This window comes from Eupeodes corollae, chromosome 1, assembly GCF_945859685.1.
Source record: "Eupeodes corollae chromosome 1, idEupCoro1.1, whole genome shotgun sequence".
Lineage (NCBI taxonomy): Eukaryota > Metazoa > Arthropoda > Insecta > Diptera > Syrphidae > Eupeodes > Eupeodes corollae.
In genome coordinates, this window is record NC_079147.1 from 287,201,246 (window position 1) to 287,226,669 (window position 25,424).

General features: G+C 33.4%; 1 protein-coding gene across 3 annotated transcripts; it reads right to left on the minus strand.

The window, feature by feature from the left end:
• Positions 1–1,009: 1,009 nt before the first annotated feature.
• LOC129939138 (glycerophosphocholine phosphodiesterase GPCPD1-like) lies at positions 1,010–24,501 on the minus strand. Of its 3 annotated transcripts, none has more exons than XM_056047019.1 (2): positions 24,230–24,501; positions 1,010–4,002 (listed from the first exon to the last, which is right to left on the minus strand). In XM_056047019.1, exons 1-2 carry the CDS (start codon positions 24,320–24,322, stop codon positions 2,128–2,130), a joined length of 1,968 nt encoding a protein of 655 aa, XP_055902994.1. In that variant the 5' UTR covers positions 24,323–24,501; the 3' UTR covers positions 1,010–2,127. The 3 variants fall into 3 exon arrangements, with proteins under 3 accessions (XP_055902994.1, XP_055902995.1, XP_055902993.1); XM_056047020.1 differs by lacking the exon at positions 24,230–24,501 and adding an exon at positions 14,346–15,281; XM_056047018.1 differs by lacking the exon at positions 24,230–24,501 and adding an exon at positions 7,352–7,622.
• Between the last annotated feature and the right edge of the window lie 923 nt (positions 24,502–25,424).

Below are 25,424 nucleotides of genomic sequence, written 5' to 3' on the forward strand. Positions count from 1 at the left end.
TCTCCTGTCTACAACATCTAATCCAATACATTGTTTCGCTGACGATAGTACTCTCAGCTTTTCATATTCGTTTTCAGATTCACACCCCTCTTCTTCGGATGTGGAACTGCAACGACAAAATATGATAAGCTCATTAAATTCCGACCTAAACAGCATTGTAAATACAATGGGGAATAAGAAACCGCGTGGAATTTAATGCTTGGAAAACGCAATGCTGTCTTGTATCGTTAAAGCGAAATATACCCCAGCTGCCATTATCCATAAATGGCACTTGAATCGAGGAAACTGAACATTTGGATATTCTTGGTATGTGTATCACCAACCACCTTTTGTGGAACGATCACATACGCGATGTCGCCAAAAATGCCGCAAGATGTTTGGATTTTCTAAGGCAATGCAAGAAGTTTTTCTCCCCCTCTAATCTGGCTGTTATTAACAATACTTACTTACTTAAGCCTCTTGGATAGCATTGAACGTTGAGCATTTAAATTGATAGATGATAATATCATCATAAGTTCATTTACTTTGCTTGAACATTGTCGTAAGGTCTCTTGTCTGACCCTTTTCTACCGTTATTTTAATAGTTTATGCTCTAGAGAAATAGCCAGTTGCATTCCCCCCCTAAACAGTTCAACCGTAATACTCGCGCTTCTAGGAATGCTCATCAATATACATTCGAGGCCAACTTCGGTCGTACTGTCAAGTACAGAGATTCGTTCTTTAGCCGTACTATGCGAATGTGGAATGCCTTGTCACACTCTGTCTTTCCCAGCTATTGCAATATTCAGGAATTCAAAACCAATGTGCACAGACATCTCCTTTCAACCCCTCTCTCCCTTTCCTAGTGCTCACACTGTGTCTGCATAATAAGGGTAATATATCCCCTTGAGTGTGCGCTTATTATTAAAAAAAAAAATTATTTAAACCTGTTTTCCAATTTGGTACACTATGGCGTGTACTTACTTTTTTTCCTAAAAACTACACTTTGTGTTATTAATATAAACTGAAATGATTTTATTTTATTAATTATTATTATATCATCAAAATAGTATTAAGAATTATGAAATGTGCAATGAGTAAGTGTATGTTTATCTTTTCTTTGTTTTAGCTTCATCTTTAGATTTTCTTTCTTACAACACTTATCTAAGCCACATTGAAATTATATACATGCATACACATATATCTTATTTTTCCCAACCTTTTCTTTTATCAAATATGTAACTTAATTTGAAATTCTAATTCAAACAATTAAGTATAAGTTTGTTTTGCTGGAATCAACGTCAAAGCTAACTTACTTTCGATAGTGTTAATTAATAAAATGAAATATTCATTAAATTTAATTAATTTCTATCTGATATACAAACATATGTATGTATTTTTACATCAATACAATTGGTTTTGAAAAGTCCATAATTAAAACAAAGTTTTTTTTGAAGTTTCTTTAATATTGTAATATTTTATTTTGATGTCTTATTTTATTTTCTTTTATTTGTTTTTCTTTTTTTTATTAATAAATATTTTACTGAAGGAAATTTATTTATTTTTGTTTGTTTTTTTCTCTTTTCTTTAATCTTTTACATACAGAAAAAAAGTGAAACTGTGTATTTTGTATTAATGTGTATTTAATTGTTAAAAATATTTTCTTAAAAACTATTTTTTTTGTTATTTCTCAGTTAAAATTAGATTTTAAAATTAATTATTATCCTTTTTCTTTTTCAATTGATGGCATATTAAAATAAATTTAGCAACTGAACAATAATTGAGCCTTTTTTCAAGATACAATATTTTCTTTTTGGCATTCAGCACGGCAAATAATATGAAGGAATATATATCACACAAATTTTTAATTATTTAATTTTCCTTTCGCTACATAATTGCATGAAAGTGTCAATAATTGTTTTTAATTTAAAAAGCGTATAAGCAATAACGGCTTATAGTTGTTATACGTATTATGAAGACATTTTTTGTTTTTGTTAAGATTAAATGTGACATTCTTTTTGTATAATTATCGTCAAACATGAATTTTGAAACTTTTTTCTTAAATTTGACTTATGAGATTAAACTTATAGTTAAAGTAAAAATATATAATGTTTTTTTTTTAATAAATTATTTAGAAAATAAACGATTTCACAACGGACACTGGCCTCTAAAATACTCTATCGTCTCAGGATTGTTGAACACGCCAGCGGTTCGTTCCTTTGGGACTATTAAGTCCGCACGATCGAAAATATTCGCAGTCACACCGGCTGCTTCGAAGAATTGAACTCGTTCCAGCGAGTTAATATCATAGCCCCAGAGGAATACTTTTTGTCCAAGATCAGTGGCTAAGCGGACCATTTGATGGTCCTTGAGAATGTCTTCGGAGTAGGGTGCGATGCCGGTAAGCTCAAATGTCTGAGCATTGTTGACGGCCGCCTCAATACTATTGCAACGAGGGTCCTCGTATGCTTGCCATTTTTTGGTAGATCCTTGAGTCAGGAACATCACAGGTAACATATTTTGCTTGAAACGCACCATGGCGCAAATATCGGCATCAAACGATGAGAAGATCAACATTCGTCCGCATCCATAACGCAAAGTTGTCAGAAGAATCATATCGACAAAGAGGTTCTTATCTACAACTTGTTCTGCTTCGAGCACACCGTCGATATGGGTTTGTGGCCACTTGACTTCAATGTTGATGGCTAATCCCAATGGCAACTCTTGGAAGAGTTCTTCCAGAGTTGGGAACAAACGGTGCTCAACACGTTCTTCTTCGTTATGCGATAAATACTCCCGGATTTCATCGCCGATCACGCGGAATATCCGCATGTCTTTAAGCTGACTGTAACGAATGTCTTTTATGTACACCTGAACCAGGTCATCCTTGGACTTTGGACGGGTTCCATTAGGAGCGGTGAAGAACTTGTAATCGTGATAGATCACGGGCACAAGATCCTCAGTAATGTGGACATCGATCTCGATCATATCAACGTTGACTTCGTAGGCCTGCTTATACGAAGCTATGGTATTCTCGGTGATGGGAGCTCCGTCAAGTGCAAAACTAATACCGTTACCTCTGTGGCCGACCAGCAGCTTGTCCCATTTGGGCTTCCAGGTGTAGGCGTAGCTTGTGCGGAAATTCATCCGAATACCCGGCAAGGGTCTCACGATCAAGTAAGAAATCTTAACACTGGCAATCATCGAACCAGAGTCGGGACTGGTGACATTCAACTCCAACTTTCCGTCGTTCTCCTGCAATTTGGACAGCAGTATAGGAGCATGACCCAATGGCTGACGATCCTCGGAATGCAAAACCAAGGCGTACTTCTCGTGTTCTTGCCCCAAAGGAATTGACAATTGGAAGAGCACAATATCTCCCAGCTTGTAGAGCGTTCCCAGATCTGACTGCCTCTCGAAGACACTTCGACCATACTTCATGTTCACAACCTCAGCATTATTGAGACTTTCATTGTAATTGGGTAAGTCATTCTCGTCTTCCAAGCTAACCAACTTCAAATACACCCTCTCCGGAGCAAAACCCTCAAACGAAAACACTTGATTGAGGAATTTCAACTGAACGATAGTTTCATTGGTCAACCAGCCCCTGGCAATCTTCTTTTCACCGTCAATATCACCAAAACTATCCATTCTCATGCAATTTCCGTTACAAGTTCGCATATTTCTCGGCTCAACATAGGCTTCCCAACGCTTGATCTGAATGCGTCCCAACGAATCCAGACTATACACAAAGTAACGATATTGAACCTTTCCGGGACTGCTCAGATTCACAACACCATTCCAAATGATTGGGGTAACTTGTGTCAACTGGACACTACGCAAGGGATCCCATGATCCCAACTCGAACGAGTCCCCAGTAAGTCCCATATGCTCGTTAGACTCAAGGGGCTTGGACAATTGAACGGTAAACGTTCTGGGCGATGGAATGCATTCCTCAGTTGGTGAGGTAACGACAGATGGCTCACCAGCTCGCTGAATGACATTGTTGGCGACTGCATTGCACTGTAAGATCAAAAACAACAACACATAAGTATAAGAATTTTTAAAGGTTAACATTTTTAAGATTGAACAAATAAAAAAGTGAAATATGCGAGGAAAAAGTTTAAAATGAAAATCTCCCTCCTCAGACAACTTCTGAACAACTATAATCTACTAACTGGAAAAATATTGAATCAGTTACATTTTCAAACTATTTAATTACATTTGGATTCTAATAGAAGTCACGTAAGAATTCGTTGATTTTTTATAATTTATTTCTATTTCTACCTACAAACGTTACAAACGTTACAATCTTGAATTTGTTATTTAATTGCATTTATTTTGCATTAATTAAGGGTAAGCTTGCGAAGCAAATCTATTGCGGATAGATAAGGGCTTTCGAACATCAAAGTGTTGTAGATTCAAGATCAAGCTATCAAAATTTTGCATAATGGCAAAAAAAATTCAAATCAGCAGAAAAGTTCAGCGTTTGGAATTTTGCCGCCCGAACTTTTGCTATCAATAGTGTAGGCATGACGGACGTTCGTGTCAGCAAAAAAATGTTGCATACCTTTAGGAAAATGCTTCAACTATGGACAAAATTGTTTAATTCAAGAAAGAGTGATTAATTTAATAATCAATATTCAGACGGTTTGTAGATAAACAGTCTGGTAAAAGTCCGATATGGATTTGACACACAAACAACGAATGAAGGTTATTGTGCCTTCAATTTATTATAACTTCTTCCTTTAATAATAAACTGAACTTTGATCTGTTTTTAAATTTTGACAACAACAACGTTAAAATAAGCTAGCAGACTGATAGCGTAGACATGTTTTATGAATGAATGCATGGTCAGTTGCAGAAATGTCATAATGACAAGTCTTTTCACTGTAGCTGAAGTTAACTTTGAGATCACTTTCTAAAAACAAAAATTAACGAAAACTTAACGAAGCATAGACATTTGATTTGACATATCGATTAAGCATCTCTGTATGATTTTGTACATATGTAAATACTTGAGAAAATTTGTTCCTTTTATATCGAATTTCAACTAAAGGGTTTTCCAATACCCTTTAGTTGAAAACCCTTTTCCAATACAAGACTTCAGTTTGATTTTCAATAAAAAGTATTTCTTTTAAAGTTATCAATAATGGATACGTATTTAATTGAAATGAGAAAAATATGCCTTCAGAAAAAGAAAATGACATCAACAAAATTACTACCAAGGCTACGGTTGCATCATTCATGTTTTAAAATTTTCTGATGACTAATTCACACATTAAAACATCTTCCACATGAGCTACGAACTGCGAACGGCCAACTGTGGATGTTCCCATGTTTTGACTTTTCTTTCACATGAACTTTGTTTCTATTCGCAGACAGCGACAAATTGTCAATTTATAATTACCCTTTTCAACAAACAAAACAAGAGTGATATAGTTTTGAGGTTAAGTTGAGCGCGAACAAATTATTCGTTGCAGTGTGGATGGTATGTGGAACGCGAAAAGAGTTTGACAGGTCGTAGCAACCACACTGCAATTCTTTCCTACCAAATTGTTTTTACAAAATTGGGTTGTGTTTTGAAAACAAAATGCAAATTGTATTTTCCTAACATAAGTGTCAATTGGTTTCTTACAATCTAAATGTGTTTTTGTTTGAAATTGACTTTTTGAAATGTGTAAAATCACGTCCATTTTTTTTCGCTGTTATGTGCAAGGCCTTTTAGGCACTATTCACATGAGCACGACCAACGACCGATGAATGAATGAATATTCGTCGATTTTGACATTTCTTTCACATGAGAGTTTTTAATTCCTCGCGAATGAATGAACAAGAATCATTATTTTAGGTTAAGTACGCGCGATTATTAATGTGGAACGCGAATAAAGTTTGACAGTTCGTATCAACTACAATTTTTTTCGCGACGAATAAATTTGTTTTCTTAAATTTATTAATACATATATGATATTTAAAAGTAAAAGTATGCTTCATAAATCAAATAGAAACTATATTGCTATCGTTTTGTGTGGGAATATGTCTTCAAAAGCATATAAACTCGCATTTTGTAATTAATTCGTCGTTCGTTGGTTGCGCTCATGTGAGTCTTTAAAGTCTGTATGTCATCGATAACTTTACTAATTCCATCTTTAAGGTCTTAGGTTGTGAAACATTGGCATACACTTTATATTTCAGTTGGCCCCTAAAGAAAAAAGTCTAAAGGTGTCAAATTAAAAGATGTCGGTGGCAATTTGTTATCGATCCCAAAAATGTTTTCATCAAAAATTGGAAATTGTGTCTTGCAAAATGCACATTTTAACAATTTAAATGCATTGCTTAGGTATGTGAAGTTCAATTTTCAGTAGTTTCATAGGTCGTACTTGTCAAATTTTGACAGCTTCAAAAATGACAGATGGTCAAAAAATGGACTGTTCGATATGAAACTACTTCTTATTGAAAAATAATTTCGTACAATTGTTATATGAGGAAAGTAAAAATGGCTGCACGTTATAGAATATAATTCCAACAATAATAGGTTAAGTTAAAATAAGCTTATGTCAAAAACTTAACGAAAGTTAGTTATTGGAAAATAATTTCGTTTGATTGTTATACATGGACAAAGTAAAAACGGATGCACGTTATAGAACATAACTCCAACAATAATAGGTTAAGTTTAAATAAACTTAAATTAAAAACTGAACGAAAGTCAGTGACATTTTTGTAAGATAATTTAAAATAGTTTTATTGTTCTTCATGTAAAAGTTTTAATAGTTCTGATTCCATTTCTATTTTCGTTAAGTTTACTATCGGAAATGTTTATTTTTGTCCATTAACCGAATTTTGTACACTTTATGTTTTTGAACTTGAATATTAATGTTGTTGAGTTTCATAACTCAAATATTTTACGTTTGTTTTTGTAAAAATCTTCTATACGGGTCAACAAACAGTACCTTAACAATGGATACGATATAGAACCATAGGTCGCGTGTCTAGACACATCTTTCATTTCCTCAAAATATTTTAATTGGGCTGGATATGCATTACAAGTGAAAAGTTATTTCATTTTTGTTTTTATATAGTGTTATATTTTGGAATATGCATAACTAAACAACCAACTACGAATAAAATATTAAATAAATTATGGAAATTTAAATCTCAATATCACAAAAACTAAAAATCATGACAAGCTTTATCCATATCTTTCTACCGCCACACCTGTCAAACAACCAATGTGAGTAAAATCTATACTAATACGCCCTTTTTGAAATTATGGCAAAACAAAGTCTAATCAGTTTACAATAAGTCTCTATCTACATCATCATCATTCATCATCGGTTTTGATTTTATTTTATTTTTTAAATAATTTATTTACCTTAATTGCTTTGTCGTCAAGCGAAGAAATAACTTGTTTCTTCATACAAAAACGTTTATTTAACAATAACTCATCCTGAACTTTGCTACTCAATCGAAAATAATAATTAAATCGCGAAGCTAAAGTTCGCATTTGCTTTTTAAACAATTTAACTTAACTTAGTGTTTTTCTTTTTCTTACTAAAAACTACTAATTTACATGCAAAAATAAAATATTTAAATGTCCAAAACGACACAATCCACAAAACACCTCACTCAAGACCAAAAAATGTCTAATGTCTAAATGGTAATAATATTCAAAAAATACTAAAACCTAAACAAGACAAAAATAACACTGGCTATAAGAACTGTCTGTTATACCGATAGCTACAAACAACAGATATGTAGTTTAATTTAAATTTAATTTGGTGCTTCTAAAATAAAAATAAGATCCTAATATTCTTTGTGTTGTAACTATAGTGACGTAAATTGCAACTGCGCTGTACAAAGTTCTTTTCGGTTGACATTGACAGTTGAGAGGTTGCAATGTGTCTGCATTTTTACCCCTTTCTCTTTTGAGAATTTATGTATAAGTACATAATTCTGATTCTTCATCTCTGCTGTGATGTTTAAGGGTTGTTAAAGGTTAAAAGGGGTGAAAATTTCATGTAAGAACCAAAAAGCTTAAAATAGATTACAAGCTATTTTAAAGCATTAAGTCACGTGGTATTTTTGTTTCATATGTGTCTACATCATAATGACACTTTCTCTATGAGTTCTTTTTAAGAATCGGATTTTGACAAGTGACATTTTAACATTTATTTGTCTTAAAGTATATCACCTAACTGGCTCACTTGTGGTAATGACTTTAAATTATTTGTTGAATTCAAAGAAAGGAAATCAAAACAAAAAACAAAACTTATTTGTCTTCTGTCAAGAGTGGAAATTTATTCCATATCATTTTGACATACATAATAAATAAATAAATATCTTGACTTTAAATATACGTACAGACATGTTTGTGCGTTTATTAACATGAAAACAAACAAGTTTAATTATTATTATCCGAAGAAGAAACGTCATTATAGTCAATCCAAAACAAAATGATAGTGGAATTGATTTTTATTGTATAAACAAACGTGACTTAAATGTGATCTGAAGAATATTTTTGTATAAATTAAATATCAGAGGAAATTATTCAAAAATTAAATGAGAATTTATTACTTTATTAAAAAAACGATCAAATGACATTGTTCATAATAAACAATATCTCTCTTTTTCTTCCTATCCCAATAAATTAACAAATGTCAAAATATTCACTTTGTTGAACTGACATTTTTATTTAAATATTTTTGGAATCAAATTCAAAAACCTCATCAGGTTAAAGATTTCTTTATTTTCAACACAAATTTGCTTTGAACTGCGGTTTGTGTGTTCTTTTCATGGTTAACACACAAAAATTCTAATAAATGAAATTTCAAATGTCAATTTGTCAAAAGGCAGCCATAACATCATGAATTCCATTTGTTCAACAACAACAAAATTACACGATGTCTGTTTTCTTAAAAACACTTCAACTAAAGTTATCTTTAAACGTCAAATATTTCCAAATTAGACGGGTTCATAAAAATAAACATTTTAAGACATGTTTTAATTGACCTAATAGAAATAATCATCTGACATTTCATTGAATTTATTTGAAACATCATGAAAATATCTTAATTATTTTGGATAAGAACTAAGATGTGATTTTAGAAAGTCGTATATACACTTTCACTTATCCTTTTACACATCATCTAAATTCTAAATTATTTTGTGTGTATTTTATGGTAAAATGCCAAAATATGACATGTGCCTCAGATTTTACAAAATAACAAACTATTTTAAGACCTATTATTATATTTACAATTTGTTAGCGAAAACAAATAAAACGTGCCAGAAAACTCTCTCTTTATGAACACGCCTACTCCTGCTATGCCTCTTTATAGCACGCAAATGAAAGGAAGTGAGATTATCCTTCACTACAAAGTAGGTGACAATGTAGTTTCCTATCGTCGCCGCTGTTCGTTGTGCGTCGTTGCCGTGCATCTTTGACGACATATTTTCTTTTGTAAATAAACAAACAAATACATATTTAATTTTAAAACTAAAAATCTAAATCTAAACTACCTGTCAACAAATTATGTAACGATAGCACTTGGCATCGAGTAGATTTTGTATCTATTTCTTTTTCTTTTGTTGTCTATTATTACATTAACAATAAAATAGGTACACAGTAAATATTATTCTGCGAGTTTTTGTTTATATTTTTTTATTAGTCTTTCTGATGCAATTAGCAACTTAATTATTCTTTGTTTATCAAGCTCTTTTTTCTTAATTTTTAGAAATTTCTGATGATGATGAGGTTCTATTTTATTTTTATAACTCACTTGAAAGCAAGTGCTGCTATAAAGTTTTTAGATTTTTTTTTATTGTTTACTTATTTCGGTTGCATTTATGGCTGCACGCGCTTGAGTGTTTTTTTTAGCTATCGTCCACAACCTGTGTAGGTGTTTACATTTGAATTTAGACGATAGGGCTTTGTTCTATAATGACATTGCTTTTATTTGACATTTAGATTGTCATTTACCTGGGCTGGAAATTTTTAATATTTTATTAAAGCAGGCATGTGTAATGTGTATATAAAAATAAAATGCATAGCAATAAATTTTTGTTTTGAAGCTAATTTCGAAAATAAAAAATGTATTTGATTAGATAAATTACATTATATGTGCCTATTTCACAATGTTTTTGGTAAATTTTCTTTGTTTCGAATTTATGTACTTATACCTTTTTAAGATGTATAAATATCAACAAAGAATAATATTTTGTTATTAATAATATTGTTTTGTGAATGTTTATGACAGCAATGAACTTATTTATTTTATTCTGCATCAATAACATTTTTTTGTTTGAGACTTGATAAACCCAACCTCAGAACAATCAATCAGGTAAACACCTGTCAAAATTTGTTGTTTGTGATATGAATTAGATGACAGATGCACGACTAAGGATAATGTCATTTGATTATTATTATGAACCTTGGTTAAACGTCAAAAGTTTTTAAAAAAATACAAAAAATTAAACGCACGTGTCGTTTTTGTTTATTCCTAAGCTTGCATTTTTAATTTCTTATTTCAAAAATATATGAATAGAGAAAAAAATCGCCTTATCAGCGCTACAGCTATAAAATAAAACAAACCAGTCTCATGGCTGTGGCCACAACCGCACAAACATTAAATGCTTAATGGCTATAATGGAAAATAAGGTTAACGATCTCATTTCAAATTGATAGGCTAATTAGCAAAAATTTTCCATTATTTGCGCACTGTCGTTGTGATATTTATTTTCTACTTAAACAAAATCCACCATTGCTCTTATCTCTATATTATTTTATAAGAATCTATATTGAGTGACGCACAAGCTGTCTTAATAAAATAGACTCACATGTTAAGCACATGTTGGAAATCTTTCATTTAGTATGGACTGGAGCTGTAGATGGAGCTGTAGCTGGATATGACAGCTGCGTAAACACGTTTGTTATAGCCATTGTCACGTTCTGCATAGTGATAATGATTTGGATGAAGTCTATGTGTGTATATTGTTTTTAAAACAATAACAACTATAGGTAGTACATTTTTGAAATTTCTTCTTTGATAGGCTTGTTTTGTTGAAGGCTGATTATTTTAGTACTCTTGTTTTCTTTTTATTTTATTTTTAATTGGCTGTACCACGTGATTGTTTGGTGGGTGTGGCGTGTTTACTTTTAGTTTTATGGCGAAAAAAACAAAAATAAAATAGGTATACACTTGTTTGTTGTTATTCTTTTCTGTTTTTGCAGATGATGGAAGAACAACATAAAGTTATAATTAGATTGTTTTTATTTTTGACAGTTCTGATTCTGATATTTTAGCTACCTTAATTATGTCTTCTTATTCGATTGTGTGATCGCGTGATATTTTAAAAGTTTTGATAACAACCTGTAGATTGGTACATATTATGTGTCAAGGGTCTTTTCTTGAATATTAAGATAGGATGACGCAATAAATATGCCACAAGAATAATATGGCTTCATTATAAGGGCGAATTTGTTTAAAATTTAAATTTTCTTATCTCAATTTCCTTTCTACATAAATTAATTTTAGTTTTACATATTCTGAATAAATAACCTAGACAGGAAATTATAATCTTCTAAACGTGACAGTTTTTGATAATGACAATTTGGCAAATCCTAGATCATGTTTTAAGATGAAGTGTAATCAATGGTTAAAGAATCGAAACAAATGCGTGCGTTCAGATTAAATTTAGAGTGCCTGGGACACCTTTGGAACTGATATCTATTGAGTGAACGGACAAGGTCAAATTGCAAACTATTTGCTGTCAAATTCCAAAAACAATATAATTCAGTTAATCATTGAATTTTGATTCTTATTTAATTGAAACTTATTGTTCAATTCATAAATTTATTTATTTTATTACATTATGTGTAATTTAGTTTGAGATTCCTCATAAAAGAAACGCAAACCTACATATTTGGATAGCTTGAGATATTTTGATGAACGTAGCCATTTCGAAAATCGGCATATTCGATTATAAACGGACTTCAAATGACTGAAGATCTGTTTGATAATATGTAAGAACTTTACAAACATTGTCACAATGGAATGTCATAATAACATAATTAAATCTAAAGCCTGGTTAGCAAACCAAAGCGATCTGTCTTCATATTATAATTCCGATAACAAAATTGATTAATCTATTTATGTACATATTTACATTGGACATCTATTTTTATATCGTCATCGAAAAGGCTTAGCACGTAAGGGTTTTATTTATATGTACGATTTTATTTGTTTTGCTCGATTTCATGTTTAACTATCTACGTAAATAAAGTAATTGTATGAAACTACCAACGACGCACGTAAGAAATGCGAATGTTTACCAAATCATTTTTAAATAAATATTTGTATGATTTTTATGATTTCATGCGTCATTTAAAAGAATTATACAAAATACTTAGTCATTAAGTGATGCGCCTTACTTAAAAAGAAAAGGCTTTAAGCATTCCAAAATGCATGAAATTTATGTTAATTCTACAAAAATAAGATCTGATTGCTCGGATATATTTGTGAGCATTTTTATCGTAAAATCTTAAACTAAATTCACCCGAAAGTAAAAAAAAAACACCGATTACAGAATCAGATGAGCATTTGACATTTCTACCATAGTTAAAGTGTCAAAAAATCACTCCGAATGCATTTCCAACTCATTCATCGAATTATGCAATCGACAATAATATAATATTGAACAATTAACTAAACATTTTCGAAATGTTGACTATTTCAATTAATAAACTCAACCGAAAGTAAAACACACCAATCACAGAATCAGATGAGCATTTTGCGGAGTAAATTCATTTTGACATTTCTACCATAGTTAAAGTGTCAAAAAATCACTCCGAATGCATTCCCAAATAATTCATCGAATTATGCAATCGACAAAAATATAACATTGAACAATTAATTAAACATTTTTGAAATTTTGTGAGTTTAATTAATAAAAACAACCTTAACAAGAATCTACAGCCTATTTTTGAGTAAATTGATCATACATTGATACATTTTTGAACTATTTTTGAATAATCTGATGGAAAACTTAATTTAAACCAGAATAGAAATAGCAAAAATATACTTTTCTTTTATTTGCTGTCAGAAAATGACAGATTCTGGAAAATGGCAGATTTTTTCATATGAAATGTCAAATTATGCAATATTTTAATACAAATTAAAGACATAAAGTATGCATATAAATAAATGACTTCTGAAATACATACTTCTCTATGTATTTAAAATTATGGAAACAATTTCAACACAATATTTTTTAAAATACTTGTTTTGTAACAAGCGTGAAATACATATCAGTGTAAACTCACTTCATAAAAGTAACATTCAATTTAAAACCCATCTCAAACCAGTTAGAGTAGTTAAATTCAAAACTTGTTCCCACTCACAAATGAAAAAAAAAGAAAATTGAAAGTTACGCAATCTTTCAATTGAATTTTGATTAACTGTCTGATTCTACAAATAAACCCCCTCCCAACCTTTAATCAATAAAACAGGCAACAATTTAACACAATTTTTCTGACATTTTGAACCAATCCATTAAAATATTTTTTAATTGGCAGAAAATGTGCTGGAATGGCATTGACTTTTGTGTTAACAACCAATCAAAATTAGACTTCACTTCGATCTACACAACAAAAGCACAAATATATGACGTTTAAAAATGCGTCGAAATACATTTCAATTTTAAAATCATAGAAAACTCTCAAACTGTACCCAGTTAAAGTTGATAAACAAATTAAAGAAATTTCATCTACCTGGTGGTGTATATATCTCCCTACCTACCTGAATTATTAAATATTCAAACTAAAACACATGTAATCAGGGCATAAAATCAATTTATAAATACCTTAACCTACCTACCTAATTCTTTCGTAAGAAATTCCCACATTCTCAGAAATAAAGAAATCTCCCTCCTAAATTATTATTACACGAAAAACAAAAAGAAAAAAAAACAAATTAACATAAAAGAATTCCCGAATTACGCATTTTGTCTAAAAATATAAATCTGGCAATAACTCAACCTACACGCAAGACGCAAACTATGCACCCACTACACTACCTTCCTACTTCTATCTATTATCAAATTATTTACACAAATTTGTCGCTAGCATCGCGCAAAATCAATGCACAAGCACCCCAAGTTAAGGGGAAGGTCTTACTTCTTCAAGGTTGTTCTTGCTGCGAAGCAGAGGAAAATAAAAAGAAGAAAAATAACAAAAATATGGTAGGTATGGTGGGTAAAAAATTTGTAGGTATACCTTACTAAAAATAATTAAATTAAATGCGATTCAATGGAATGAATGATGAAATATATAATAACAATTAATAAAATATGTTTATAAATTTAATTACATGTTCTGTGTGCTCATCAATCACAGGTACAGTTGGCGCGGTGGCATCCAAAACACTCAATACCAATGGAACTGACATTTTTGCAAGATTTCTCTTTTCTTTTTTAATTTGATTATTATTTTGAAAAAAAGTTTTGTAAGGTTGTATAGTTTTGAATCAATACTTTTATTTATTTATTGTCAGAGTGAATTTAAATAAAATTTCTTTTATTTAAAAATCGATGTTGAAATTACTTAATTTAGATTGAAAAGTAATTGAGTGTTTATGGCAAACCAGCTTTTGCGAATCAAGAAAAATTAATTAACCATCTTGATGTTTTAAAATCACAGATTTTTGTTTGTTTTTTAATCACTTCGAAAATTTAATTCGAAATTTAAAAAAAAATTAAAAATAATTTATTTTAAAGAAAATTCAAAAAAAAAATTAACTTTATATTTTTTGAAAATATTTAAAAAAAAACGTTATTTATTTTTATAACAGCATGACTATTGGCTTTGTAGGTAATTCAAGAACTGAGGATTTCCTTTGCGGTAGTCGTCAATTATAAGACGCTCTTGGGCCGAATCAATTGTTGTTTATTAATTTTAGTTTTAGTCTTTTCTGTTGGTGTTGTTGTTGTTGTTATAAATGTTGTTGTTGTTGGGCTTGGGGGTGATTCGTTTATCATTTTGCCTTCGCGTTCGCACTACCACTGTTGTTGTTGTTCTTTTAATATACATGTACCTATATATATATATATATTTATTTAGGTAGGAATGTTAACACTTAACAAATTGAAAAATATGTTTTGTACAGTTTTTATACAACAACAAAATACACCGAGAGCTACAGGCGAGAAGAGCGACAAATCGAGTCAAAAAACGATAGACAAATAAATTGGGTCGGCGAATGTGCTGTGCGGAGCGTTTGAAGAAAAAAAGGGGCTCACCACCGTCACCACTCACCACATCACTCACTTGGCACTTTGCTTTTGCTTCTACTTGTACTGCTGCTGCTTCTCTCCTACCGCTACCTCTGCGACGATCATTGACAATTCCTTGCCTTGCTACTGCCGCTTGCCGCGCGAAACGAATCGCGCTTCTTTTCAACACAATAACATAACAAAAACAACTCCCGTGCCGAGATTGCCTCACCTCTCACCTCTCGCTAAATAAACTACTAACACATTGAGAAAGACCTGTCATGCCAATTTATTTATTCCATTTCACTCGCTCTCTTTCTCTCATTCGCCTTTTCTCTCTCAATCGCATTAAAATCGAACTTTGGTCGTTCACGCGATACGCACACGAGTTGCGGCAAGGAAATGAATGGTATGCTAGCTGGTAGCGTGTTTGTTGTTATTGTTTTTAGTGAGAAAACTCGAACGGGAAACGTGCTGTTGCTCACTAGGTGCTTGGCTTGGTGTGTTTCTGTTTAGTGAAACCACAGTTACAGTGATGATTGGAGGTGGGATGGGCACGCTAGCCAGGGCAGACCATACCGTACCGTATACCGATCCGATACCACTCCGTCAGAGCTCAGAGTTCTGTGGTGATGATGTTTTCTGTATCCCTCTCTGTTGACGTGGATATCAAGGTCGTGGCTTCGGCTGTGGCTGTAGCTGGTGAGGTAGCATGTGTTTATCTGGTTTTTATGGATGAATAGGGGGAAAGGCCTTTCGATGGCGCATGACTCAGCCAGATGACCAAGTTCCTCTGATTCTCATTCGGATGAGGTGTGTGTGGAAATGACGTATGTAGATATTCGAATAAATAGCAGCTACATCTGGTGTGGAATAGGTGTTTTAATTTGTGAAATAGAAGTCATTTGACGTTTTCTGTCAGTTTTATTTGAAATTGCATATTTTACCGGAAGCCATTATTAACAAATTGTGTGTATTCGAAATTAGTCAATTTTATGTATTGGGATTTTCAATTAAAACAAAAAAACACTTTTCAATTTAAAAAAATCTTTTTTATGATTTCACTGAGGCGTTCATACAAGGAATGAGAGAAAAAGAACAATCAAGAACAAGATCATATATATTAGGGAATTTCCCTTACAATATTTAAAAACTCATAGACTACTTTGATTTTAATTTTATACGTGATAAGGAAGACAATGAATGTATATGCAGTTGTGTTCATAAAAAAAGTAGCGCTGGTCACATTTTATTAGATTGTCAATTATTTAAATAACGGAAATTCTTACAAATAAAATGACCATGTTACTTGCATCTAACGGTCTTTCGTTTTCATATTAGAGACTTTTAGCTTAAAGTTATACCCTACTTTTCCCGGTGAACACTCATTATTTCAAACTCCCTGGATATAGAGTGTTCATAAAGATAGCAGTGCTTTTGATTTTATAATTAAAAAGTGTTAAAAATATTTTTTTTTATTTTTTCGTTAAGTGAATATTTTACTATATAAAGTTTTAAGTATTTGTAACATACTTGCATATAAAAAATTAATAAATAATAGCTCAAAAATAAACAAGGGAACGGTTAAGACACTGCACCAAAGAAATTCGAAAACTTATTAGAAAACTGCATTTGGAGGGAAAACGTACTAAAATATTCAAGACATCCCAGGCTGCTCACACAAAAATGGTCAGTAACGCCTTAAAATGACAAAATAAACCGATAACGCTAGGCTCAATAAGGATGACTTGACTACTGAAAGAACTGACAAAAAACATTCAGTTAGCAAAACAGAACCCGTACATAGGCTCTAGGAAAATAAGAAATTGATTTTAACTGCCTGTTAAAGCTGTCACAATACGAAGACGTCTTTTATAAGCGAAGTTACCAGTTCAAAGTCCACGCAAGGTACTATTCTTGACGAAACGGCATGTGGCCAGGAGAATGGAGTTTGTTAAAGCGCATAGAGATTAGGCAAAAGAGAAATTGAGGAATGTTCTGTGGAGCGATGAAAGCAAAGGCGTCCTTTTTGAGACCAAGGGTAGTCGGGAATATGTGATAAGACCCTAAAATGCAGAAATTATCCACGGTAGACTATAAAAACAGTGAAGCATGGTGAAGGAAAAATTATGATATTACGCAACCGACTGACTGTTTGAAAATTCTCGAGGAGGTTATGTTACCCTATGCTGAAGAAATGCCGTTGGTTTGGGTATACCAACGCGACTATATGTTCCAAATCATACGTCAAAAAATGCAAAATCATGGTTTGCGCAGAAAAAGTTATCCGTTATTGAGTGGCCCGCTCAATCCCCCGACCGGGGATGTTAAGAACGCAATTCATAAAGCAAAACCCAAGAATACGGAAGAATTGTATGAAGCAGTGCGTGATTCGTATAACTCAATACCAGTCGAGAGGTGTCAGGTTTTAGTGAAGAAGAAGAAGATGAAGAATCATCTCATAACTTATAACTACATTAGTTGTGTTCACCGAGGTTTTGTCTAGATCAGGACAGCACAGTTTCGTGAGAAACGTCAGATCAAGTTAGAACAGTCAGTTAAACGTCAGTTGTCAAAAAAAAAAAAACAAATTGCAAATTGTGTGAATTTTTAGTTTCTCGCTCATTTTTTTTTTCATGTTTTGTGTTTTTACTGTGAAAAATATTATTTAAAATTATTGAAATGTTAAATCTAAATAAAAATGTTAGTGGTTCAGACACCGATAGTGATTTTTCGTCGGATTCCTCTTCAGATACACTGCACAACCACAGTCTTTCCTTCCTCGGATGTCAATTCAATTTGATGCATTTTTTTTCAATTTATTTCTTAATTATTTAATTAAACAAATTTGCAAAATAACTTTATTTTAATTTTTTTAAATCACGAGAAAAAAACACAAAGCACAGCCAAATCAAAACGTTAACAAAAAAAATGACAACTTTGATTTTGACATTTCTCACGAGTCTGTTCTAACCTGATCTGACTCAAAAGCAAGTACAGAAAATCCTGTTCTAGGTTTATCAATGAACAGGAAAGTAGAACAGTTCAGCACAGAAAAAACCTTAATGAACAACAAAAAGCTGTACTTTTCTGTCTAGAACAGTCCAGCACAGCGTCAGTGAACACAGCTATTGTCTACTAAATTTTTTTTATTACAGTTGGTAGGTATACTGTAAGTTTGTGTTTATTTTTAGGAAATATTTACTTTATTCTATTTCTAGAGGCCTAGTTATAGCTAGCATTGATTTATTGTAATTTATTTTGACAGGTTGGTTATAGCGATCTTAAAAAATGTTCTATCATCGAAATAAAAATTCCTGATTGAAATCTGTCACTAAAACTGTATAAAATTGGATTGAGTTCAATGACTGGTCACTTTAGTACAGTAGATACTTTTATCAAAAAGTAAAATGGAAATAAAAATCTAAGCTGAGTTGTTAAGTTAAGAAAAACGCCAACCATATCGTAACTTTTTTATAAAAAAGTGATCTTCAACTTTAAAGGCCTGGTCAAATAGAACGGGTTCCGAGGGAACGGTCAAAAATATCCTCCTCATTCGCCATACGTCAAAAAGAATGCGGTCTCGGTCAATTTTGGGGTTCTATTACCCCAGTTCTAAAATTCAAGGCAACATTTTGTCTTTGCTTTTGTAATTTACTGCGATACAAAGTAATTTAACAAGTGAATCCAAAAAAATCAAGTGAGTAGCAACAAAATAAGCCGTAACAGCATCAGCAGTGAAATTGAGGCCATTGGTTAAAAAGAAAATTGGACTTACCACCGATAACATGTCCAAAGGTTGCACTGATGAGAATAACAAAGATACAGTAAACTAATGCCAATGCAAAGCACTATGAACCTATGATACACTAGAGACAAATTCTAAGACAGACACTTGTTTAATAATCTTAAAGAAGCAGCCTATTATAAGCTTCATCAAAGCCTTTAAACGGCTAGAACAAAACAATCAATAGGTTTAATCACTCTTTTAGGGTGTTTAATACTTAAGGGCAATAGATCCACATTGATCTCCAGCCCCTCAACTTAAGCTAAACCTATACTATGGCGAGTTTTATCACCTCTGATGGAATGACGACAATTTTAAGTCCACAGTACCTATTAAACCTTAACACAAGCGGGAGAAAGCAAATTGTGACGAAGGGGAGGGGCCATCTTTTTAAGGTAAGACTGGCGCTTGTCTCGTCTAAATTGGTTTACGGATATATATGTTAATTATTTCAAATTTTGACACGAACCTGTTTTCAGGAGCAGTCAAACAGGGTTGATGTTTTAATTTTCAAGATAAGAAGCCTTGATATTATTTTTCCTAACAAATTAGAAGAAGATTAAAGGGATTTCCTTAGTTGTTAGTCTAGACTACATTGCTAAACAAACAACGAAAATACTTTTCAAATGTATAAAATTGAAACTTACTTCTTGATTTTCCAAACACGAATAACCTATTAGTTTCAGGTGACATTTACATGTGTGTTGACGTTAAACTGTCGCTTTATTTGTTATACTACAACTTTAATTTGACAATCGTCTTCGTGTTCAGTTTTTAACCGCTGACCTTAGTCGCGTTCTCTTTGAACAAATATAATTTCCTGACATTTTAAATTAATGGGGCCATTTCCCAAATTTAGGTCCGTTTACTATGTTTTCTTTTCTCCACTGTCCCCGTTTCCTAATTCTAATTAGAAATATTAAATAAGTTGGTAAATATTTCTACAAAAAGTGGTCTTTGTATGATTAAACTCTATTTATAAAAAGTCGATTATATGTTTTGCACGTATTAACAGTCACAGTTAATTTTAGTGTTCCCACCCAATTACAAATCCAATAGCAAAGTTATCTTCTTTTCAATGTCAGGAATATCATTTTGTTCACAAGAGTCTAGAAGTCTTCCAGATTATCAAATTAAAATCAAATTTCTTTTCAGAGTAAGCAATTTCTGAGATTAAGATTAAGATAAGATTGATTAAGATTGTAGTACCCGTTTCATGGTGGTTAGTGCGATGGACTGTCATGCGAGAGGTCTTGTGTTCGATCCCTGCCTATGCCACCTAATGATTTTTCAAGGGTACTGCGACTGCCTCTTGTGAGGAATTGACAAATTTTCCAAGAGTAATTCTTGTCATGAAAAGTGCTTTCTCTGCAACTCCCCAAATATTAAATCAATAGAGACACATTTTTTCTGTTAAGCACATTTTTTCTGTTAAGCACTTGCTATGCAATTATTAAGGAACAGAACTTTTATTCTTTAATGTTCACTATCTTGTCAATGACCGAGGTTTAAAGCTAAATTACGATTTGCAAATTTCTGTCACGCTTTATGACACATGATATCGTAAAATGTCGTAGTCGGTAAGAAACCTGTCAAAAGCTTAAATTGCATTTCTTTTCTGATGCATTTGTGAACTGCAGAATGTCTGTAGTAAACAAAAACGTCTGACTTAGTCCGATTTAAATGTAAACAGAGTTCATACACTTCATAAAAAAATGGCTGCCAAACAAGTTTTGTAGAACTCGATTTTTGATTTGCGTACCGAAAAAGAAAAGAAAATTATAGTTATTTCTGCAGACAAACAAATTCAGCTGCACAATCTGCCCGACGCTGACAGCAGTCTGACGTTTATGAACGGTAGGTACTGCAGTTCGACTAGGTTAGTTCGATCGAAAATCTGACTTTATGAATGCAGATAACGCAGTTCTTAGTTAGGCTGTCGTTTATGAATACACCCTAGGTCCTCAATAACTTCACTAATTAAGTCATTTAGGTCTTGAATCTATTGTGGAACATTCGTATAACCCTTGTTTATAGTCTCAAGAAAGTAGGCCAAAGGTGTTAAGTCACAAGATTTTGGTGCAAATTCTGACCTAGTCTCCAAGAAATAACACGAACAGTAAACTTTTCTCGCAAGCTTTTGACTTTTCGTTGCTTATGTTGCAGGTAGTGCCATCTTGATGAACACTAACATCAATATCTTATAATTTCAGTCATACAAAATCATAATTCATAGCTCAGCAGGGATCAAATAGTAATTGACATACCCCAGTTTTTCGTCAACACCAAGGAGCACATCACTTACTTGTTACAGCGGCTGACATTTTTACACCAGTTTCACTATTTTCGACGAGAAGGCGCTTTAACTGATTGGAAAATGTCCATAATTTTTTTTGCGAATTTGAACTTTTTCAAAGCGCACTATTTTTGGTAAAGCGTAATTTTTTCCGACAACGGATTCAGGCTCATAGACTTTTCTGCGGGGTGAAACGCCATGGTAGCCAGTACGCGTCTTCCACACCTCAACATCCACAAAGGAACTTGGAGATCTCCAGATCAATTTAACGTCAACCAGATTGACCATATTGCTATCGACGCCAGACACGCTTCCAGCATCATGGATGTACGACCTTTCCGAGGAGCTAACATCGACTCGGACCACTACCTCGTTGTAGCCAAGGTAGCACTTTAGGTTTCCAGACCCAAGGCAACACAGAGAGATGCTGGGAGAAGGTACAACGTCGAACGGCTACAATCGCAAGAGATCGCCAAATACTTCTCCGGCCGAGTTACAAGTAACCTCCCTCGAAGTTCTGTGCAGCAGTATACAAAACCATTAGCAATATTGCAAAGATGCAATCAGAGAAGCTGGGTTTCAAGCAATCACCAACAAGGAACCCCTGGTTTGATGAGGAATGTCGGCAGGCAAATGCAGCCAAACAACAGGCACGCAAAGCGGCGCTCCATAAAAGGAGGAGAGCTGCTCATGAGCTCTATGAGCAGTAGAGGCGAGAACGCTGACTTCTCAGAAGGAAAAAGAGAGGGCATGAGAAGCGTGCGGTCGATGATGTTGAGAGGTTTAAAAGCAGGAATGAAGTTTGAAAGTTTTATGAACTGGTGAAATGAAATTCACAGGTACATAAACCTAGAACCGAAGGCTGCAAAGACGAAAGTGGAAACATCATAGTGGAACCGCAGTCAATGCTGAGGATATGAAAAGACCACTTCTGCAGACTGTATAACGGCGACGACGAACTGAATTCCGTTGTCAGGCAGGATGATCTATTGAACATAGATGAGGAAAGGCATACACTTCCGTCCTCCCGACTTAGACGAAGTAAAGATTGCCATATCTAAGCTGAAGCCTAATAAAGCCACTGGAGCGGATGGTTTGAATGCCGAGCTCTTTAAAGCAGCTGAAGATAAGTTGGTTAGGAACATGCACCAACTTATCTGTAAGATATGATCGGAAGAAAGCATGCCCGATGAATGGAAACTCAGAATTGTTTGCCCGATCCTGAAAAAGGAGATCCTTTAAACTGCACCAAGTATAGAGGAATCAGTCTACTTAACATCGCCTATAAAATCTTCTCTGCCGTAATATGTGAACGTCTAAAGACCATCGGCAACAACCTGATAGGTCCTTGGTTGGTTGGTCAGTGTGGTTTTAGACCACGCTGCTCCATAAAGGTTGGAAACAATTTAACAGAACCTTTCGATGTCAAAAAAGGTTTTAGACAAGGTCATGTGATTTTTTTAACATCCTTGAAAGAATAGTGCAGAGCTCACACGTCAACACTAGAGGCACTATATTTTAAAAGTCTGTCCAATTACTAACATATGCTGATAACATTGACATAATCGAAAGAACTCAGCGTGATGTCAATGGGGCTTTTATGAGTATTGAGGCAGAGGCGTCCACAATGGGTGTAACGGTTATTGACGGCAAAACAAAGTAAATGATGTCGTCAAGAAAGGACATACAACACCGACGTCTTGGTCAAAACGTCACCATCGACAGACGTAACTTTGAGTTAGCCAACGAGTTCGGCTACCTAGGCTCCGCTATAAACGCAGAAAACAACACCAGCGCTAAGATCAAACGCAGAATAACTCTTGCTTACCGCTGTTTCTTTGGACTAAGAAAGCAATTGAGTGGTAAAGTCCTCTCTCGAGGGACCAAAGTGTCGCTATATAAGACCCTTATCATCCCAGTCCTGCTATACGGTGCAGAAGCATGAACTATGACAAAAGCGAACGAAAACACCTTGTGTCAGTTCGAGAGAAAAGTTCTTCGTGTGATCTACAGTCCCGTATGCATCGAAGGGGAGTGGAGGAGAAGATGGAATGACGAGCTGTACGGGATGTACAGCGACGCAGACTTAGCCAGAAGGATAAAAGTCCAACAACTAAGATGGCTTGGTCACGTAGAGCGCATGGAAACCAATGCTCCGGCCCGGAAAGTCTTCGAATCCACATCCACAGGACAGCGCAGTAGAGGAAGACCGCGAATCAGGTGGCGCGCACAAGTGGAAAGTGAACTCACCTAACTTGGAGCCCGAAACTGGAGACATCTAGCTAGGGACCGAGCTAAATGGAGAAGTTTGTGAGGTGATTCCCTAGTTCCGACAGGACTGTAGCGGCTCCTTAAGTAAGCAAGTAAGTAGATTTTATTTTTCATTTATTAAAAGATGACATCTGCAAATATAAAAGCTGTCCTGTTTTTTGAATACCCTTTAATGACCAGACAAGACAGGAAAATCCGAATTTGGGCGCCATTTCAAACATAACAAATGAAGAATTAATTTTCTTTTTTAAATATGTGATGAAGATTTCTCCAAATAATTGTCTATTGGTTATAATTCAGCTCATTAAATATAGTACTAATTTTTTACTTAAGAAGTGTAAAAATCAAACATTTTATTATTTGAAGACTTCAAGTCTCACAGTTTCGCTATTAGTAATAATTAAATTGAATACTAAGAATTTTAACTGCACTTAAAAAAACGTTTAATTTTTCTAGGAAAATCAATCATAAATCAAATTTAAAAAAATAATGATTCTACTAAAACTCAGTCACGTTGTAACAATTTGTCATAAATAAACCAGTAAAATTACAAGTTCAACAATTTTCACAGCACTTCAGGGCACGAACTAAATAATGAGGAATTTTTCAATCAAAAAATAAAATCTTACTTCAATTTCCGAGGGAGCTTTGATTTGAAGTTTTGGATCTGGATCTAAACTGCAGCTGCAATTATTACAACTAAAGGTTGTTGATTCCTCCATAAGAGTTAATTTGGGAAAAACCGAACTGCACTCGATGATTTTGACTGAATAACTGTTAACTTTTAAGCTTTCTACTTTTTAAACTGTCGTGTTCCCATATCCTAAATTTTATCCATGATGAATTGTTGACAGACACATTTAGGTAGATAGGTAGATAGGTTAAGTATAAGTATAACCCCACCGCTGCTGTCACCGCCGCGAACTAATCTAAAACTAAAACCAATTCTGTTCCCGTTGCTGACGACCATACTGAAGGCCATTCTATTGGTTGCAATTATTCTATTATCTTTGTGCTTGTCTCTCTCTCATCAGATTGCAATTCACAGCAAAAAGATTAGATTTAATCAATTCGGGTTGTTAGTTTTGATCGTGCCATAATGACAATAAATGATAAATGTTAGGGGATCACCCTTCCTCATTTGCAAAGCGGCTAAAGTTCTCCAAAAGAGAGAAAGCCCACATTTGCAAAAGGGGATGAATGTGAATGCAGTAAGTGTCATTTCTGTTTTACGATCAAGCTTAAAATGTTAAAATAAACTTGTAATTTTTATTACTTTGACGTGTTTTGTTCTTTGGTATTGTTTTGCTATTCTCTATTTAAGTGGGCACCTGATGTAATTTTACACAAATAAACCATATAACGAAATTACAGTTGCGTGATAGCTTTTGTTAAAATGCTTTCAAAGCAAGATTAATAATTTTTTAAACAAAAAGGATTAGTTTAAAGTGCATCTCGTATAGATACTCGTTTCGGTTACAATCATAAATTTACGTTGTTCGTTCGTAGTAATTTATTAATAAATTACATAAACTCAAGAGTTATGGAATTTCTTGACGTAGAGATTTGCTTATTGAAGTAGTAGTTTTTTTTATTACCAACTTAATATCTAGAAGTAAACGTTTTCAAATAAGATTTTAAGTTCCTGTTGAAGTTAAAAATGCAAAACTTACGACATTGACAAATGAGTCGTTGAATTTACTTACTTACTTACTTAAGGTGGCGCTACAGTCCTGTGTGAACTAGGGCCTCACCCAACAAACTTCTCCATCTACCTCGGTCCCTAGCTAGATGTCTCCAGTTTCGCGCTCCAAGTTGGGTGAG